The sequence below is a fragment of the Centroberyx affinis genome, unplaced genomic scaffold, assembly GCF_046629955.1.
Source record: "Centroberyx affinis isolate AG114_WGS23_722 - 3 ecotype Tasmania unplaced genomic scaffold, CSIRO-AGI_Caff_v1 ptg008755l_1, whole genome shotgun sequence".
Classification (NCBI taxonomy): Eukaryota; Metazoa; Chordata; class Actinopteri; order Beryciformes; family Berycidae; genus Centroberyx; species Centroberyx affinis.
In genome coordinates this window covers 1-16,687 of record NW_027284308.1, presented here as the reverse complement: position 1 = coordinate 16,687, position 16,687 = coordinate 1, and the positions used below count along the sequence as shown (strand labels likewise).

General features: G+C 45.3%; 1 protein-coding gene across 1 annotated transcript in view; it reads right to left on the bottom strand.

Annotated features, from left to right (window-relative positions):
- The window catches only part of LOC139640242 (leucine-rich PPR motif-containing protein, mitochondrial-like), a 44,156-nt gene extending 29,867 nt beyond the window's left edge, over positions 1–14,289 (bottom strand). The window contains exons 1-9 of the mRNA XM_071514420.1: positions 14,268–14,289; positions 13,669–13,726; positions 12,552–12,658; positions 11,158–11,235; positions 10,770–10,841; positions 10,226–10,339; positions 9,916–10,046; positions 9,510–9,595; positions 4,778–4,985 (exon numbers count right to left, since the gene is read on the bottom strand). Coding sequence (XP_071370521.1) covers positions 4,778–4,985; positions 9,510–9,595; positions 9,916–10,046; positions 10,226–10,339; positions 10,770–10,841; positions 11,158–11,235; positions 12,552–12,658; positions 13,669–13,726; positions 14,268–14,276 — 863 coding nt within the window. The 5' untranslated portion in view covers positions 14,277–14,289. The remainder of the gene's footprint in view (positions 1–4,777; positions 4,986–9,509; positions 9,596–9,915; positions 10,047–10,225; positions 10,340–10,769; positions 10,842–11,157; positions 11,236–12,551; positions 12,659–13,668; positions 13,727–14,267) is intronic.
- Between the last annotated feature and the right edge of the window lie 2,398 nt (positions 14,290–16,687).

Sequence of the window (16,687 nt, the reverse complement as noted above, 5' to 3'; positions counted from 1 at the left end):
ACAAGAGAGAGAGAGAGAGAGAGAGAGAGAGAGAGAGAGAGAGAGAGAGAGAGAGAGAGAGAAGGGGGAGGGAGAGAGACCACTTCAATCCCCTCTATTGTGACAGCGCTGCCATCAATCTGCTGATTGGGTAATTACCATGTCAATCACACAGAGGTCAAAGCAGATAGGGCACCCATGGGGGAGGAAGGGGGCAGAGTAAGTGAGTGAGAAAGAGACAGAGACAGACAGGAAGGGAGAGAGACGGATAGAGAGAGATAAAGAGAGAGCGCGAACAGGTATAATTTCTGAAGTGTTTTCTCCTCATCAATTAGACAACCGTACGAGAGAAATATGCCCAAAAAGACCAACAATCTGGAAGAAAAAAAAAAAAAGCGGAAAGAGTGTGACCTTGACTTCGGCTTCAGTGAGGCAGGAACGGAGGAGAGGGATGGAGGGAGGAGGAAGGGAGTGATTAGGGGTGGAAGGTAAAGAGGTCCCCTAATTGAAATGAAGAGGGACAACATTATTCAGCAGCGCCAGTCAAGAGGCTGTTCAACTGCACAACAGTCTGATTGAACAACAGAGAGAGAGAGAGAGAGAGAGTAGGGGAGAGAGACTGAGAGGAAGTGAAATGAGAGAGAGAGTGTGGGGACAAATTGAGAGGGGGGGCGGGGCGGTGGGGGGGGGCTATGAAATTGCAAATTCCAAAAATTTGATGCGGATGAGAAAAAAGTGCAGAGAGTCGATTTGCAATTACCGTAATGTGGCTTATATGCACAATTACCTTAACTGTTGTGGTGAACGCAGCTGACTAGACTGGAGCCATTCCCACACGCTGTAGGAAAAGCCCAGCAGTGCTAGTGGACGGGATTCAACACTCACTCCTCCACTCATTTCATCCCTCCATCTCTTCTCTCTTATCTGTCCACCTCATTCATTCATCCATCAACCTCCTCCACACCTCCTTACGATCCCTCCTTCCTAATGAGACATCTTTAAAAACAACACAAAAAAAAAAAACTCCCCATCACTCTTGGCAAAAAAAGGGCCTGGTGTTGCAATTACACCCCCTCTTCTTTCCTCCCCTCTCCCCCTCTCTCCGCCCGCCGATCCACCCCAAAAAAAGAGCTAAGGATGTCGAAAGATGGATAATTTCCCCTAGGTACAATTTAACTGTCACTTTGCGTTGCCATTTACTGCGGTGCACAGCCCCGTTAATGTCCCCAACTTTGCATGTCAGCCACTTTCCAACCAATTAAGCCCTGAAAAAATAACGAGCGCTTTGCGCGGTGGAAACCTGAAGGATTAGACAAGGAAGCTCATTTTGCCTCATCTCACTCCCCCTCTTTTTCTCTCCCTCCGTCCCCCTCCTTTGTTCAGTGCAGATCAGCAGGCCTGTTATCAAGCCACTGTCCTCGCATTGGGGGAGGCCGAGGTGTGTGTGTCTCTCTATACGCAAATGAGAGTGTGATCATGACACCACTAGCCTGCTGTTTCAAGTGCTGAAGAATGGCACTTACAAATATTCACGCTAATACCCACACAGGTGAATGCGCGCATGATGCACACACCTAAAACCCTGATGAGTGTGTGTGCGCTTGTGTGTGTGTGAGTGTAAAGGTCTAAAGTACACAACCAGTCGAATAGTGCAGGGAGCTTTGTTGAGTTGGAGTAAATCATCTTGTGGCTTTCAACTTGCAACAACTCTCGCTTCTTTGGTCGTCTATCTTTTCTTCTTTCCATCTCCTCATCCTCTCACTCCTGTCTTCTACCTCTGGCTGCCTCCTCTTGTCTACTCTGGATTTTGCCCTACTCCATTTTCTCTTTTGTCCGCCTTTTTTTTTTTTATCCTATTGCTTCTCTTATCAGCAGTGAAATGCTCTCCTCTATTCACCTCTCCCGTCTCTTCTTCCCTCATTCTGGGCCCCACTTAAACTCATTGTACACACAGTAGAAGATGGTAGAAATGAGTGGGAGTGAATCAAGCATTTTCCATCCCGAGACACTCATCTTCTGTCAGCTCCCCTCCCCTCCAACTCCTCCTCATATTCTGTCTATCTCCACCGTTTCTCTCTCTGTCTTATCTTACATCTCCTGCCAGCTCCCCATTTTGTTGGACTCATTAGCATTTGCTGTCGCTAATCACCCCTATAGGGGTACGGCGAGGCGAGCTAGCTGCCTGGCTAGCGTAGCGGGTTAGCGCACACAATGCTGAGCGGACGGGCAGGGAGGCTAACGGGGCGGCGCGTATGACGGGCTGTCAAGGGCTAATCTGCCGGAGAAGTGTTCATTAAGTCATTAGCGCTGACGCGGCGATGAGACGGGCGCAGGCGGGAGTGATGCGCGCTTTGTCCTCTTTTATCGCTTCGCTCCATCCCTCCTCCTCCCTACCGTCTGTATGTCCGCTGACTGACGGAATCAAGAGGTGGAGAGAATGAAAGAGGATAAAGGATATAGAGAGGAGAGAAGAGCAAGGAGATAGATTTAACGGGAGTCCAAGAGTCAAGCGTTGTGGTACTCAAACCTGGCTGAGGCTCGGCTGAGCAAAGGGAAATGTATGCATCAGGGCCCAAAGTCACCACTGGAGGTACACGTCCAATGCCCAATACCTTTTATACATCTTCACAGTGACAAACATGAAAAACCCCTATTTCCCAAAAGCACTTTCACACCAAGGGTTTCATGATGGAACTAATAGCATCTTAAAATTTGTCATATGTAGTTGCAGAAGCAGAGGGGCAAAGCGGTATTTATGATGCCGGGTTTTTTTTACAGAAAAGTTTCATTTATTCATCAACCGCTTGGGATTCATCTTCATATTTTAAAGACCTCATGAAATGGCATCTTTACTTCCTTGATTTGATGCATTTCCTGTTGAAACAGGATGATGGGGCGGGACATAATGCAGTGAGGGATCATTCAAAAGTCTAAACCAATGGAATATGAGATGGGAGAGGAAGGCAGCAGGGGCGGGATTGTTCAAAAATCTGATGGTTTTATTGGTTAGAAATTTATATTTATGCCTGTTTTCCAGGAAGTAAAAGTAATGGAGTTCATTTCATGGGGACTTTAAAACTTGTTCAGTGCCTTAAAATCTTAGAAACAACCACTTAGAGATGGGACATCCAGCCTTTACCTCACTCTTGCAAAGTAGGACCAGTTAAATGAAACTCAGCAAAGAGAGGGCAAGCAGGTAGAAGAAAAAAAAAGTCCTTTGCCTTGTATCGTTTGAAGCAAATAATCACTCAATGCAAGAGTATGACCTATGAATAGGCTATATGAGGTAAGCTGTAACTTTCTTTGCTTTTTAGGCTATTTCCTGGATTCACTGGATGGACGGGATAGGGGGCAGACAACCAGCCAGCCAAAAACACATATATATCCATATAATACAATCCCCCATCTACACTGCAATTTCAAAACATTTCCCCATGTGAATGACGACAGTAGAATGCCAGAAACTAGCTTGTTAACTTGTTAACACACACACTGTTCATGAGTGTGTGTGTCGTTTGGAGGGTCTACACTTGGCGCATGAACACTAGATGTGTAAACAGAGATGTGGTGAGCTGGTGTGTGTGTGTGTGTGTGTGTGTATGTGTGTGTGTGTGTGTGTATTTTGGCTGTTGTTGATGACCCAGGAGTAAATTAGCCTGCTAATCTCACAGAGGCAGTGATTAACGAGTGAACCTGCAAACTCTGTTTGTGCCAGAGACCTGACTTACAGCAAAACAAACAGTGGCAGGGGAGCCTTGGTGTGTGAGTGCCTGTGTGCGTGTGTGTGTGAGTGTGTGTGTATACGAGCTTCGCGTGCAAAGGTGCGGACTTGGCCTACCTCTCCCACAGCATGTACAGTAGAGGTAAACAGTGTGTGTGGGAGTGTGTGTGTGTGTGTGTGTGGAGGGCCTCTAACAGTGCACTGCATGGCTGCGGTAAATCCAGCAATTAGTGCTCTGTACATAATTAACATGCTAATGAGTTGATCTACTTAAAAGCTGTTCTGACAAATAGAGCACGCACGCGCACACACACACACACGCTGAATAGAGTCGGAGGGGAGGGGCTACACCAGTGACCTCGGGGCCAGTGTTTGGCAAAGTTAATTTGCATATTGGCATTATAGGGAAGAAGCATCAATGGCAATTTCTAAAAACACACACACAGAGACACACAGATATACACACACACACACACACACACACCACTACACCTTGGACTCAGAGTATGGGAGTGGGTGTTTGGAGAGATCGGGGCTGGGGGCATGGGAGGGGCTGCAGCTGGCGAATCCTCAAACAAACAAACAAAGCTTGGCTGTAACACCCCCCACACACACACACACACACATACGCGCAGGCGTGCGCACACACACACGGGGCAATTTTCACATCCTCTCTCTGTCTGAATCGCTGACCCAGAATGTAACCCCAGCTATGATCATGGGGGGGGATGAGTGACTCATTGAGACACAAACACACACACATATACACACACACACCTGGCAACTGAATTTGGCAAATAAAGAGACAAATCTGAAAACAAAGTGTGCTTGTTGGTTGGTTGATGGGGAACTTGGCAACTTCAGCCATGGATATAGAGCACACCATGAATCAATGCCTTAATATTATATTTGTTTGTGTCTATATGGCCAAAGCAAGTGTGTTTGTGCGTGTGTGTGCACATTATGTTCACAGGCATCTGTCTTTCTGCAAGTGTGTGTTTTGTGTATACTTTGTGTGTGTACTGTTCGTGTGTCAGTATTTCTGTGTTCTAATGCACATCATATATCTGTCTGTACCTGTCCAGGTAGGCGGTGATCAGTGGGGAGCAGAGATTGGCGGTGGGCCTGGCCAATCCCAGGGTGAAGATGGTGTCCTGGAGCTGGCGGATGGTGGCGGGGTCGCCCTTGGCCGCTGCAGCGTTGAGCATGTGGAAGAGCATGGTGACGTTTATGTCGTTCAGCACCACCTCTTTCTCTTTCATCTCCTTTAGCAAGTCCACTGCCTCTGTGATGGAGGGAAGGAGGGAGAAAGGCAGAGAAGGTGTGTTATGAATGTGAAAAAATGTTAGGTTTGCATCATTTATTGCCATCTTTTGCTCCTCCATTTCCCAACATGTATGATGCTTTTGTGATGGATGCAGAGACAAAGTCTTAGATATGTGGCAAAATGTGATGGCATCTTTGTCCTGAAGTCCACTGCCTCTCAATAGAAGGATGAAGTGATGACCGATAGTGAGGGAGAGTAAGTCAGAGGTAGAGGCAAAGAGGAAAATCAACAGAATGAAAGAGAGAGCGAGAGAGCAAGAGAGAGAGAGAGCAAGAGAGAGAGAGCGAGAAAGAGGCGGGCAGAGCTTGGCTAGGAGAGAGCAGGGTGTGTGAATATGATAAAAGGCCCCTTTAGCTAATTCCATGTGGGGAAAACAAACCCATATTAAAACAGCATTTTGCGCCCAGCAGGGATGCAAATCCAACCCCGTATAATGCCAACTCGGCGCTAATTGCTACTTGCGGTTTTCTAAACGAGACTACAATTACCGGACCCCTACAATGGAGGCCGGCTTTTTGCCGTGGCCGTGTGGAAAGCACTTGGGGGGCTAAATTATAGGTATGCGGCGACGAGGGCCCGCCGTGGCCCCGGTAAGACCCCAGCAAGCGGGATGAGGGGTGGATTGGTTCGGTCAAGTCCGGCCGGTAATGGAGGGCTTTTTACCGGGCCACGCGCCCATCTGGCCAACGCTAGGGGCTAAATGGTGTAGAGGGAGTGTGTGTGTGTGTGCGTAGCTGTGGTATATCGGGGCGAGGTTATTAAGATGTGTTTACTGTCTATTTAGACAGCAGCTAATGGGCTGACAGCGATACAGCCGCTCTCCACCACAGATACTAATCTATACTGCCTGACCAAGAGAAAGGGAGAGAGAGAGGCACAGAGAATATGGGTGGATAATGTGCAGGCACAGACACACAGGACGAAATGGCCAGAGGCATGGTGAGCAGAACCTAGGATTGCAGAGCAGGGCTTGGGACCTTGCTCAAAATTATGAGTGAGGAACCTGGTTAGGAGCCCATTTAGTTCACTCTACAAAAACACTCGCTCTTTATAGTGGTGAGGATGACAACAGGCACAAAGGCAGAGAAAGTTAACACAAAGTGAGTGCACGTGGGTCTAATGATACTAACACCTACGTAGCTAGTAATATAACAAACCCCTCAAACAAGAGTGTCACTCTCAATTGGGAACACACATAGCACACACACACACACACACACACACGCATGTGGGCTGAGGGACAGGGCCACTGGTGAGTGCTTTGGCATCCTAATTCGAGTCTGTCTCTCCATCTCTCCACCTCTCTCTGCCAGTTGTTATGGCGATGGGAACCAAAGGCTGTCATAGATTTAATGGGACAGGGGAAAATAGGAAGGGGGGATTTAGAGGAAGGGAGGGTGGTGGTCTGGCAATGGAGGATGGACTGGTAAAGAGGGGGGAGATGAAGGGAGGACAGGGAGAGGAAGAGAGGAAGTCTGAGAGGGCCAGGTTGGCTTGGTTGGATGAGGACTTGAAAACAGAGGGGAAGATGATCGAAAAGGGGGAGACCTTCAAGTTACCAGGTTTTCCTTCACCATGTTTTTGTTTTCTGATCATTAAGGATCAGCCCAGTGCCCTACTTATATTTTTGTGGAAAACTTATCCAGGAAGCAGCTCTTGTCAAATTACTAGAATTCTGATACTATATCTTATCTGCAACCTAGAAGTTAAAAGGGCCTGGTGATTTTTTTTTCCAACTTCCCTGCCAAGTAAGGAGAGTTTCTTTCATAAGGATAGCACCTATATTTGACATTAGTGGTGTGACACAGACCCAAGTTACAGCTGTCAGTTCACTAAGAATTAGGATAGCCGATTGCAAACCTCTAATTTCCCGAGATCACATCACTATGCAGCCATGCTCAGCCTCACAGTGTCTCTTATGGTTTACTGGCTTGTATTTCTGCATTTATTGACATCTGCAGCCACATTATCTTTTCAGATTTTTCCCATTAAGTGTTTACATTTTCTCATATGTCCCCAGTGGCTAATTGCATCTAGACTATGTAGAGTTCCCATTATGGAGTGGCCCGCACATCCAAATTGGGCTAGGAAGAGCCAACAGCAATCTGAGCAAAATATGAAGAGCAATGTAAATAAATAGAGAGAAAGAGACAATAAAGTAGACAATGTTCTACATCTTGCATGGCTAGATTTATTTAAGTCAGACATTTTCAGGCCAAGTATGGATGCTCAGTGAAAAAACATATGACCAGAACTCAAAAATAACACTGAAATAACTACCTGAACCAAGGTTATAGGTAAAACAATCTGATCCCAGACAGCGATGTCAACAATGGGCCTGATGACCTGACCTGTTGGGCCTGTGTCTCAGTACGGATGCATTGTATCTCTGTCTCTCTCTCTCTCTCTCTCCGTCTCTCTCCATGTCTCCCTCCCTCCCTCTATCCATACCTCTCTCCATCACTCTCTGACAGACCCGCTAATCACCGAGACCAATGGCTTGGAGTTGATCTGCCCAAATGGAGCTACACCAGCTAACATCGCTCCGTCCAACGTCCAACCCTCCCTCCCTCTTCCTCCCTCCATCTCTCCCTTCATCTGTCCGTTTAGCCAGTATGCATATCCATCAGCTCAGCCAACCATCGCAGCCAGCATAGCGAGCCAGACCGCACACACACACCCAGGGATGCGGAGGCAGACAGGCCAGGTAAACAAACATCACACAGCCCATTGGTTCATCTAATGTTCCACGGCTTGACTGCTAGCGATGTCTCTCTCCCAACACACACACGCACCACCAAAAGACTCACAGCACCAAAGAAGAGTCCAGGGGCATCTGAAGCCAGGACAAGTTGTGTTTACCAAAGTGGGTGGATGGATAGATGGAAGGAGAGAGGCAAGGGCAGGTCAAAGAGAGTGTTGGCGATGGAGGAGAGGTATATAAAAAAATGGAGGGAGAGAGGCGAAGGGGTTGGTTCACCCTCCGTGATATAGAGGCCAGTGAATTGAGCTCAGTTGGTTCACCAGGGCAATGAATGGATGGCTGGACAGATGCACTCATATAGGTATGGGAAATCACTTGGATGCTTTGGGGTATTAGTATCAGCAAATTTATCAGCAAAAAGTATGACAATCTGATGTCAAAAACCAAAGCAATGCCAAAGTAAGTAGGTAGTGGATAATATTGGATTATACATCAATCATTTTTGTCCAGTGACCCAAACACAATGGTCTGAGTCTACAGCATTCAATACAAAGTACTGACCAGCACTTAAATTTTAGCACTCGGCACTGGTATCAGCAGTGGAAAGAGTTGTCTTAATGCATCCCTACACAGATGAATGGAAGATTAATTAATGGATAGATGGACCGATGGTTGGACGGATGGATGGATGGACAGATGGAGGTCTGGGTGGATGTGGGGAAAGTAAGACAGAAGGATGGGGGTACAGGTAAACGGTGAGCAGCAGAGGTGACAGAATAAGTGTTGGAAGGAGAGGAAGGAATTAAAAAGAAAGTTGAGAGAGGAAAGGTGGAAGGAAGGAGAAATAGGGAAAACATCAACAAAAGGATGGAGGAAGAGAGGGAGAAAGTTGCTTGGAGAGGTGGGCTGGGGGGGGGGGGTGTATGAAGCAAGGGTAAAAACAACAAAGCCATTAGAGAGGGTGAGAAATGAGGAGAGATGCCAGGAGGCATGATCTTCAAGTGGGCCTGGTGTGTGGTGGGAGCCAGGCGGACTAACGTCTGGGTGGGGGCAGGCTAACATCAAGGTTAGCCATGTGTGCTAATGTGGATGACAAGCGTCCCCTCCATGTGCACACTCTGGCTAATGGCAAACGCGTTAGCACCGCCTATACACACACGGACACACACACACACGCGGACACACCAACCGTCGTCCCCACCAAATGCCTTTTGCTTGAATTCACATGCAAATTTGCGTGTGGCTGTGTGTATGTGTGTGTGTGAAATGTTCAAGCACTTTGGCGGACATGATCTGCCATTAGCATCAAGGCGGATTTCAATAATTCTGGAAAAATACACACAGTCCTGTAATTTTCCCCCTCTCTCATTTCTCACTGACGCGGGTGTGTGTGAGGGGGGCGAACGAGAGAATGACACGCATCGAGACGGAGAGAGAGCGGGTCAGATAGAGAGACAGAGAACAAGACGGAGGGATGGGGAGGAGAAGAGAGGCGAGGATAGACAAGGGAAACATTTTGCCTGTCATTGTGTGCACAAAGCAGAGCGGCAACACTGATGGTAATTGGGTCTTCGATGGGCTGAAGGAAACCCACCGTGGCATTCTGAAAATGGCTGGCTAATGTGGTTTGAGGGAAGGAGAAAGACAGATTGCGACAGAGTCAGCGACACACACACTTGAATGCGTGCGAGCTCAAACACACACACACTCACACTTTGAGGCCTTTGAAGCCTTTGGCCAGGCTTACTGTCAGAGAAAGAGGGAAGGGAGGAACTTACCCTCCACTCTGCCATGCTTGGAGAGGGCCTTGATCATGGCGATGTATTTACTGGCATCCAGTGCTACTGATGAGTCCTTACGACTCCTGGAGACAGAGAAAGAGGGAGACAGACAGAGACAGAGATTAATGCATTCCACTTACAGTAACGCAACTCATCTACTGTACTTTCTTCTGCTGAAGTTCAGTCTCTGACGCTGGAGCCAGGAGAGCAGAAGTGAAGAGAGAGAAGGAAACAAGAGATGAAGAGGAGAGAGGTTCCTGTGTTTTAGCCAGTCAACAGAGTGGCTGGCCCCTGCATTAATGTCTCCCCTAATACTGCTCATGTTAAACTTTAATGGCCTACTACTGGTCATAACACTGCCCTGTGTGTGTGTGTGTGTGTGTGTGCGTCCTACTCCACTCACAGCTCCCTCTTCAGGTTGAGCGCCTCCTCCACATTGTCGTGACGACAGCATAAGTTGATGAGGGTGGCGTAGCAGGGGGCTGTCATCTCCTCCTCATGCTGCTGCTTCAGCTCAAGGGCGCGCTCCAAGTTCTGATTGGACGAGACACGAAAAAAAAAGATCATGCTTCCGTTTTGTATCACACATGTGAAAATCATCTCCTGACTGGACTAACAGACAGATTTTTGATTGACAAAGGGACTAAATTAAAGGAATACACCGAGTTTTGGGGAGGTTGGCCTGTTAAAATCATAAAATCAACCATGCCTACCTCCTCTGCACACAGTGTCAGTATGACTTGTTTGAGTGTGGCGCCTAATGGTTTGTTCTCTGCTTTCAGTTCAGCCAGTTTCTTCTCCAGAAAAAACACTTTGCCCTCAATAGCCTGATGGAGAGAGAGAGGGGTGTTGGACAAAAGCACACACTTATGCACATGTACATACGTGCATGTACACACATACACAAGCACATGTGTCTAGAGTTTTTATCTAAAATTAAACCCACCATTTGAAAAATGTGATACTCCTACAGAATGACTGATAGCACACAATTAAGACAAATGATGGTACTTTTTAAAAGGATATTATGTATATTAAGTCCTTTATTGAAAAAAATGGCAACACTTTAACCATCTAGATCCTCAAGATTTTAGAGGATGATGGTGAATCTCAATGATTTTTTTCCCAAACAGGTATACAGCATTTTGGAGTAAAATAGTTTAAATCCATTATATAGCATTTATGTAGCATTATATAGTGTTTTATATATGTATATGTATCCATTTGTCACTCTAATGTGCACACTGTCCTACTCACAGTGACTCTGGGATCAGCTAGCACAGAGCCGTTGGATGGCTGGTCTTTGGGGCCCACCAAAGTCATCACATCCTGACACACAAACAGATTACATTTGATAAGTGATGATATTGAAATAGGCCTACCAGTAAAACACTACATCTACAACCTTAGGCCTGCTATCAAAACATTAGAAAACCTATAGTAAAAATAGATCCTCAATGTCAAAAATTAACTAATTCTGGTAAAATTCTGGCTGTGGTTCGTCTACTCTACCAATGCCTTTGTTAGATAACCAACCATCTATTCTAAAATTCACAAATGATACTCTGTTTTCCTGCTATGCCTACAATAGAAAAATATGACAAAACACAAGAAATCAGGACAGTGGTGTTGTCTGCCTCTGTACCTTGATGAGCTCCGGGACTTGGTAGGAGTCCAGAAGGTTCCTGATGCCTCTGTAGATGTTTCCTGAGATGATTATGTTCTGGAGAGGGCAAAGGAGATGAGAGGAGAGGAGGGGATGAGAAATGAGTGGATCAAGCACTGATCAAATCTTAGTACACCAGGACCAGGAGCTGAACCTGTTGAATTGTGGGTTAAAAAGGTCATGACTTTTTTTTTTTTTTTTTTTTACAATCAGTGCCACTAAAAACCCACCCAAGTCTGAAATTTTGATTCCTAAATTTCCTTATGAAAAAAAAGATTAAAAGGTAAAGTTTTGTGTTTTCTAAAGCTATTCGCCAACTCGTGTTAAAAATACACTAAGCCTACACAACCCAAAGAAGACAATCACTGGATTAAACGTGCTTCACTTTGTCGCAGTTCGAATGATAGCCAAATGTAATGAACACAAAGTAGGAAACTGTCTCAGGTAAGTAATAATTTCAGTATGATTTATCTTAGAGGTAACCTTGGAAAAAGATTTAAAAAGTGTCAGACCTCGCCTGCGCTGTTGGAAATATTGCAATTTCAGGTTTAACACATTGAATGACCAACAGAGGTCAACAAGTGATAAATTTCACTTGGAAAGTATGAGAATGTATCAGAATTTTTGATTTTGATGATATTGTTTTGTGTGAGGATGATTTCAGCAGAAAGAGGCCACTATTAGCCCCAACCCGACCTTAATTAGTTAAAAAGCTTTTATTGAACAGTCAAGATAATTATACAATAATTCATATTCTGGGCTTTTCTGGTGATCATCTGACTCATAGTGGTTCCAAATTGGGCCAGAAAGTAATTTTGTTGAACTCTCCACTTCAACATGTCTGACTGTCCCAACCCCAAAAATTCAACCACCCAGCCCATTACCCTTCAGAAATGGAACACAGAGAAGCAGTAGTGTGTGTGTGTGTGTGTGTGTGTGTGTGTGTGTGTGTGTGTGTGTGTGTGTCTATACATGCATAATCCAACTCTCATTACACACTGCAGATCATCTCAGATCAGCGTGTGTGTAAACTGGGTTGAAGTGGGACAGTTATGAATGAACTGGATATAGTGTATTTTAGTCTATGCATGTGTGGTGTGTGTGCTTGTGACATCATCCCACAGTCTGTATAAATTGATGAATTGACTTCATCATCCCACAACGTGTATGTTTATGTATGTGAGCTTACTCATCATCTTAAAGTCTATATTTGTGTATTGGTGACACAACAGCAGTGTGCATATCGTCAAGTAACTTCTGATTATTTAACATGTGACTGTGTGTATCCACCATCCTTGTGTGTGTGTGTGTGTGTGTGTGTGTGTGTGTGTGTGTGTGTGTATGTGTGCGTGCGTGCCTGCATGTGCGTGTACCTGGGCCTTGAGCTGATTGAAGAACTTCCTCAGTTTTTCTTCCTGTGCCTGCACCTCATTCTCCGGCATGTTGTCGATCAGGTTGTACAAGAAGTAGGCTGCTGCCTCTGGAAGGGGACGGACACACACACACACACACACACACACACACACACACACACAGAGAGCAATTGTCTTGGGAATGCATTTCATTTGCCACCGTGTCAGTCACTGGATCCATTTGTGCATTTATACAATTTTTCTGTAACCTCTGCAGTGTGTGTGTGTGTGTGTGTGTGTTCCTGTTCTGCTGACAGAGCTTTCGGCCGGGAGTGTGAGTGAATGTGCGACGGCCAGCAGTGACAGCCTCCCCCCGCTCCCACTCCCACTCCCACTCCCACACACACACACACACACAGACGTCGGCTAACGGGATGTGACATGGATAACCGTCTCCATCGCTCCCACCAGCACACACACCAGTGCCAGTGCGGGGGGTCAAGCCCACGCTCTGTGACACACACGTTGACACGGAGCGACACCAACGCTCCACACACACTGTCAGATCGGAGACGCTGCCCAGCAATGACACACACACACACACACACACACACACACTTTAACTACTCAGCGCTGTGTCAGCAGCCAGGCTCCATTTCCTCTGACAGAGAGAGCAGGTCTCTCACTCACACACACCAACACACACACCTAGAGCACACTAGACATAAACACACACAGGCTTCATAACGCAAAGTGAGCCGGTCAGCAGTCTACTGCTACTGAGACTGCAGATACACACAAACAACATGAGCACACACACACACACAAACACACACTGGGCATTTGTCTGTCATCTGAATTATAGTTGCAAGGTTACTGCTACAGAGACTGCAGATATACATGTACCACAGACATCAAAACGCACACTCGACGTTTGTCAACCACGGTAGTAGTCACATGTCTGCTAGTCAGAACACTGATATATGATAGACGATACACACACACACACAAACACCCACACCCTCCACCCTCCCACTCTCTGCCTCTCCAACACACACATCTTGCTTACAAAAAGAGACCGTCAGATATGAATGTCTTCCCTAGTCAGCGAGCGCAGTGTGTATCAATGTGTTCTTACCAGACAGCCTGGAGCTTCCCTTGGAGAAGCGCTCGTCTCTGTATAAGAGGTCAGTAATCTGGGAATCAAAAACCCATAAATTAGACACACACACATCGATATTTAACTATATAGCACAATTGATAAAATACGGCATCAAAACTGCCAGGGTTAGGGGTTCAATTCCCCCTAGGCCCTCCATCCTAAAAGCATATAAGCTCACAATGCTCCAAGGAGATTTAGGTGGCAGATGGCATTTGTCATATTTGATATATTCTCACCAAATGTGATTATAACTGTGTATGTAACAGATGGCGACTAATTTAGTTTTCATGGCTATTCCATAACATAAGGAATAAGGCACCAATAGAAAACTGAATCTTTATCCAATGCCCTGAGGACTAGAAGCAGCATTTTAGAGTTTATTTTACACTTTGATTAATATCCGTTTTCACAGAGGGAATAGAGCATCTGTGTAGATTTTGTCATCTAGGCCCAATATTTACTTGGCTTTGCAATTGCTTTCAGCTATAGAACCATTTTTTAAGAAATCAGAGTCCAGAAACCCTGTAGGTCATTTACCATAGACACACAGACACACACAACCACCAGAGTCTTACCTTGACCATGCTCTCCACATCAGAAGACCTGCAGGGGGCAGTAGAGGACAAGACATGAGCGCCCAGCTAACACACCGGGGGTCAGCACACTAACATGTCAGGACTGAGGTGCAACGTGCTCACAAGTGAGCAAGTGAGGAAATTTGGCTTTTAGATTAAAAACACAAAAAAAGGGCATCCAAGTTTCTGAACCCTCATCTCTAAAAGAAATGCCCAGCATCCCCCTGAATGATTTTCCTTCTCCCATATCTTCCTCCTCTATTTGTTCCAATTTACTTGAAATAAAAACACAAGCCCTTCAACCTCTATCTTTAGCTCTCATTTATCTTCTGTTCCCAAGCACTTCTCTCAAGCATGATCACTGTAGGATTTTGTCAAATTGTGTCAAAATATTGTCACATGAATATTGTCAGGGAACTATGGCTCTGACCTTTGCACTCCTTATTATTGGTTGCTTGATATTTTGGTGAGGAATTGAACTTTATTCTGTGGTTGCACTCTAGATAACAGTGTCAGGTAAACACCTAGAATGTAAAAGTTGCTTTGAAGCTATATGAATATGTTAAATGTTTTAGGTGAAATAAAAATAGAATAAAGAAAGATACAATAGTTTAGATGAATTAGTAAATCATTTAGGGTTGCAAATTTTCAGACAGTATTTTATGTTTTTAGAGGAAATGGGCTACTTTCAACAGAAGGAATAGACTCACAGACAATATGAGAAGCTGTATGTATGTATGCAACATCCCAATATAAGTTACCAAAACACTGACATTGTAATGTTACCGTAGATAGTGACATGACAGCGCAGTACAATACAGCAGGCTACATAAAGACTGTGTTTTCAATCTGACACTCATAATCCTACAGAGCACCGGAGAGAAGAGACGGCACTACAAAAGACTGGGAAACCACAAAAGACAGATACACACACACACACGCACACACACACGCTAAATGATGACAAAGTGTGACATTTCTGGCGTTGTCAGCTAGTTGGCAGTGAGGAGGAGAGCAAGGGAGGAACGAGAGAGGAGAAGAGAGGAGAGGAGAAGAGGTCTTTAATGATTAAATTATCCCCTGACCTTGCCTCTGACAGGGGCAGGTCCCCCATCGCAATGACACAGCAGACACACACACACACACACACACACACACTTAGTGACAATCTCTCTCGCCCCCCCAAGTGACAAGCCCAATTATGACCCTGTCAGGAAAGCTAACACAGACAGAAGAGTGTGTTAGCGCATGTACGTGTGTGTGTGTGTGTGTGTGTGCGTCCATGCAATGAGAGCAGAGCAACTGGAGGAGAGGAACAGTGGATTCAGACAAAAAAAGGATAGACACAGATACACAGACACAAATAGCGGCTACACTGAGTTACCATCTAAACACACACACACACGCACACACACAATGCCAAGAGACATGACCATTTCCGCACACTCCATCATGGACAAAAAGACACACAAACACACACATCCTGAACCCACTGTACCTAATGCAGCTGAAGTAACTTTATTCACTGCCCAGGTGAACACTACACTTATCGACTACTGCTCTCCTGCCACACTTCCCTCTTCATAGTCTGTGTCTGCTGTCGCTGTATTATCTGAAAAGCTCATGAAAACACTGAAAGACAGCATGGACTGGCCCTGTTCTCCTTGAAAAATAATATATAGCCTATATCTCTCCACTGAACACACAATTCTTCTCTTTTATAACCAATTTCTGTAGAGGACTTTGGTACAAACTTGTTTTGTTTTGTTTTTTAAAGCACTATATAAATAAACTTGAACTATATTTAATCACATTATTACCCAATGACTAATGAAGAAGATCTCACAAAAATGTATATATTATAATTATATTGAAATATGTGTGATAATTATCAATATTCCCCCAGTAGATTAACAAAATCAGTTAAAAATATTTAGTGACTGAACATAAACTCAACTAAGAGGAGTGTATTTTGTTATTTAACAACAGAAACAACTATATTATATATAGAATATATATAGAAACAACTTTGGTCCCTCCAGGTCAAGTCAGCCTACTTCTCTATAACTCACCTGCAGCCTCACTCAGGGGCCACAGTGGTTCTGTGCATGGTGTTAAACTGTAAATATTCATAAACATCCCCTCAACAAAAGCCCACGGGTCAGGCCCTGGCCCTCTGTGTGTGTGAGTGTGAGAGAGAGAGAGAGAGAAAGAGAAGAGAGAGAAGAGAGAGAGAGAGAGAGAGAGAGAGAGAGAGAGAGAGAGAGAGAGAGAGAGAGAGAGAGAGAGATCAGTGTGGGTCTGGGTATGAGGGGCAGCAGCGGGCATCTGCTAATTTACATATCTCCCACGGTGCTTTGGGGCGAGTGCTGAGGGATGACGGCCTCCATATGCATGAGGCACCCGTCTGCATGTGTGTA